Source organism: Muntiacus reevesi, chromosome 1 (assembly GCF_963930625.1).
Source record: "Muntiacus reevesi chromosome 1, mMunRee1.1, whole genome shotgun sequence".
Taxonomy (NCBI): domain Eukaryota; kingdom Metazoa; phylum Chordata; class Mammalia; order Artiodactyla; family Cervidae; genus Muntiacus; species Muntiacus reevesi.
In genome coordinates this window covers 5,701,809-5,705,823 of record NC_089249.1, presented here as the reverse complement: position 1 = coordinate 5,705,823, position 4,015 = coordinate 5,701,809, and the positions used below count along the sequence as shown (strand labels likewise).

General features: G+C 38.3%; 1 protein-coding gene across 1 annotated transcript; it reads left to right on the top strand.

Annotated features, from left to right (window-relative positions):
• The first annotated feature begins 1,472 nt into the window (after positions 1-1,472).
• On the top strand, positions 1,473-2,411 carry LOC136158933 (olfactory receptor 6C1-like). The gene has a single exon (XM_065920782.1). It carries the CDS (start codon positions 1,473-1,475, stop codon positions 2,409-2,411), a length of 939 nt encoding a protein of 312 aa, XP_065776854.1.
• The last annotated feature ends 1,604 nt before the right edge of the window (positions 2,412-4,015 follow it).

Here is a 4,015-nt window from a genome sequence, read left to right as displayed (position 1 = left end):
AACAAGAAGACAAAATAGAAGGCTTTCATTGCTATTTAATGAATTATACCAATATACTGACAGAATAGATCTTTAACTAAGTGAACATGATTGTATAAACAAGGAAAATATAAAAATACAAGGTAGAATAGAAAGTAGAACACACACACACACATACAGAGTACAATAATGACATTTAGATGGGAGAAATTTTGAAGAAAAAAGGTTCTCTGAAAGATATTGCTTTATGTTTGGTATTAAATATTCATACAATTTAGTCTCTTTAGCCCATGACACAGATCCAGCCTATGAAAAACCCACTCTGCCTCCTCTGTACTCTGGACTCTACAGAATTTCCCTAACATTTTGGAACGAGGGATCAATTTATTAGATGATAATTTTTCCATGGACCTGGGTGGGGGGTAGTTACAGTATGGCTCAAGCTCATTATGTGCATTTTGCACTTTATTTCTATTATTATTGCATCCTTGTCATATCAGATCATCAGACATTAGATTACAGAGTTCAGAAGCCCCTGCTCCAATACTTGAGGTCACAACAATGAGTCCATTAGATGTGATTCAGATAAGGAGTTGGAAGTTAGGAAGGTGAATGTGAGTCAGAGTGAGAACTTAGAAGTTTTTCATATTGGTGAAGATTTAACTCCAGTGATGTTCATTTGGGAGACAGTCCCATTCGAGTGATCTTTTCCCTTACATTTTTGGATTTTCTATATTAACTAATAAAGACTAATACAAGAAATCAGGTGAAAGATTAGGAAATAACACAATTTTACTGAGTTTGAAGAAAAGAAGAGGAGCTTCCCAATGGGAAAGAAATTATTTAGGGAAAGATGTAATAAAGTCAACAAGTAGCATTTCTATTCCAGTATTTCAAACACTCAGAAAAGCCTAGGTTAAAATTCCTACTCCTCTTATTTAGAGTATGTGATTTGGATAAAATTAAAAAAAAAAATTTTTTTAACCTCATACCAATCAATAAAATAAGGATTTCAAAAGAAATATTCTATGTTAAATACACACACTGCTGCTGCTGCTGCTGCTAAATCGCTTCAGTTGTGTCCAACTCTGTGCGACCCCATAGACGGCAGTCCACCAGGCTCCCCCATCCCGGGGATTCTCCAGGCAAGAACACTGGAGTAGGTTGCCATTTCCTTCTCCAATGCATAAAAGTGAAAGTGAAGTCGCTCAGTCGTGTCCAACTCTTCGTGACCCCATGGACTGTAGCCTACCAAGCTTCTCCATCCATGGGATTTTCCAGGCAAGAGTACTGGAGTGGGTTGCCATTTCCTTCTCCCCAAATACACACTAGCATATGGGGGGAAAAAAAAGCCTTAAAGATAAGTTCTCCCAAGTTAAATTAATATGGCATAGCACTTCCAGAAACAAATTCCAGTTCTATCCATGGATATTTCCTTTTTCTTTGAGCTTCTTTGTGCTTTTTCTCTGAAGGTTATTGAAAAGAACAAGATAATGAGAAACTACACAGAAATAAGAAAGTTTATCCTCCTGGGACTATCAGATGACCCACAACTTCAGGTTGTGATCTTTGTCTTTCTGCTCATCGCCTACATGCTCAGCATCACTGGGAACCTGACCATTATCATCCTGACCCTGCTGGATGCCCACCTCCAGACCCCCATGTATTTCTTCCTCAGAAGTTTCTCTATATTAGAGGTGTCATTCACAACTGTCATTATACCAAAGTTCCTGGCCACCATCATTACAGGAGATAAAACCATCTCTTTTAATGATTGTATGGCTCAGTTATTTTTTTTCATTCTCTTGGGAGTCACTGAGTTTTACCTCCTGGCTGCCATGTCCTATGACCGTTACATTGCCATCTGCAAACCGCTGCATTACATGACCATCATGAATCATAGATTCTGCGTCCTGCTGGTCTTGGCTTCTTGGCTGGCTTCATTCTTAATTATATTTCCATTACTCATGCTGTTCATACAGCTTGATTACTGTAAGTCCAATGCTATCAATCATTTTACTTGTGATTATTTCCCCTTATTACAACTTTCATGTTCAAATACCAAATTACTAGAGGTGATGGGCTTTTCCTTTGCTGTGTTTACCTTAATGTTCACTTTGACATTAATATTTCTGTCCTATACATATATCATCAGAACAATTTTGAGCATGCCTTCCACCACTCAGAGGACAAAGGCCTTTTCCACGTGTTCTTCCCACATGATTGTCATCTCCATCTCTTACGGCAGCTGCATTTTCATGTACATGAATCCATCAGCAAAGGAGAGGGTGTCTTTGAGCAAGGGGGTGGCTGTGCTAAACACCTCAGTAGCCCCCATGCTGAATCCCTTTATTTATACCCTAAGGAATCTACAAGTCAAGCGAGCCTTCATGGACATGGCCAGGAAGACTCTACTTTTCTCAAGGAAATGAAAAAATAAAAGTCCTGCTTTATAAATTAGAGGCATAACAAAGAGCAATCAAATAAAAATCAGGGCTTTTCAAAATCCATTACTTTTCACATAATTTCCCTGGAAGTGTTTTTCACTGCTCATACTTTTAGTGCCAGGATCTAACCAGAGATAGTGTATACACTATTCCCATTCTAATTCCCATCATTCGCTCATGTGTTTCCCTCCCTTTGGGCTCTTCATTCTGCTCTTTAACCTTGGACTGACTTAATTTCCCTTTTTGAAATGTTTTTTAATTCCATGTTTTCACAATATTTCTTAGAAAATTAAGGGCAGGCAGAAAGAGGCAGAGCAGCAGACATGAGAGAGACCTGTGTTTTGATTCCACCAGGAAACATTCTTTCTTGAAATTTAGGAAATATTAAATTATTTTAAACACTGTTTTTTCATTTTTTTTTTTTAAATTAGAGGATAATTGTTTAACAATGCTGTCTTGGTTTCTGCCATACATTAGCATGAATCAGTCATAAGTATCCATATGCCTCCTCCTTCTTGACTTCACTCCCACCTCCTGCCCCAGCCCACCCCTCTACATTGTCACAGAGTCCTGGGTTAAGTTCCCTGTGTTATACCCCAACCTCTCATTTGCTACCTATTTTATATATGTAATGTATAAGTTTCAATGCCATTTTCTCAATTCATCTCAGCTTCTCCCAACCCACACTGCCACCATGCTCACAAGTCTGTTCTCTATGTCTGTGTCTCTATTGCTGCCCTGCAAACAGGTTCATCAGTACCGTTTTTCTAGATTCTATATTGAACATCGACATTTTAGCATCAGCAAACTAAAATAGATGGGAGTGGGTGAATTTAACTCAGATGACCATTGTATCTACTACTGTGGACAAGAATCCCTTAAAAGAAATGAAGTAGCCCTCATAGTCAACAAAAGGGTCCAAAATACAGTACTTTGATGCAATCTCAAAAATGACAGAATGATCTCTGTTCATTTCCAAGGCAAGCCATTCAATATTAGAGTAACTAAAGTCTATGCCGCAACCAGTAATGCTGAAAAAGCTGAAGTTGAACAGTTCTATAACCTCTAGAACTAACATCCAAAAACGATGTCCTTTTCATCATAGGGGACTGGAATGGAAAAGTAGGAAGTCACAAAATATCTGAGGTAATAGGCAAACTTGGCCTTAGAGTACAGAATGGAGCAGAGCAAAGGCTAATAGAGTTTTGCCAAGAGAACACACTGGTCATAGCAAACACCCTATTCCAACAACACAAGAGAATGCTCTACACATAGACATAAGCAGATGGTCAATACTGAAATCAGATTGATTACATTCTATGCAGCCAAACATGGAAAAGTTCTATACAGTCAGCAAAAACAAGACCAGGAGCTGACTGTGGCTCAGATCATGAACTCCTTATTGCCAAATTCAGACTTAAATTTAAGAAAGTAGGGAAATCACTAGACCATTCAGGTATGACCTAAATCAAATACCCTGCAATTATATATTGGAAGTGACAAATAGATTCAAGAAATTACACATGATAGACAGAGTACCTGAAGAACTATGGACAGAGGTTCATGACATTCTACAGGAGGCGGTGATC

Coding starts and splice junctions, on each gene's coding strand:
- LOC136158933 (XM_065920782.1), top strand. CDS start 1,473: ATGAGAAACTACACAGAAATAAGAAAGTTTATCCTCCTGGGACTATCA.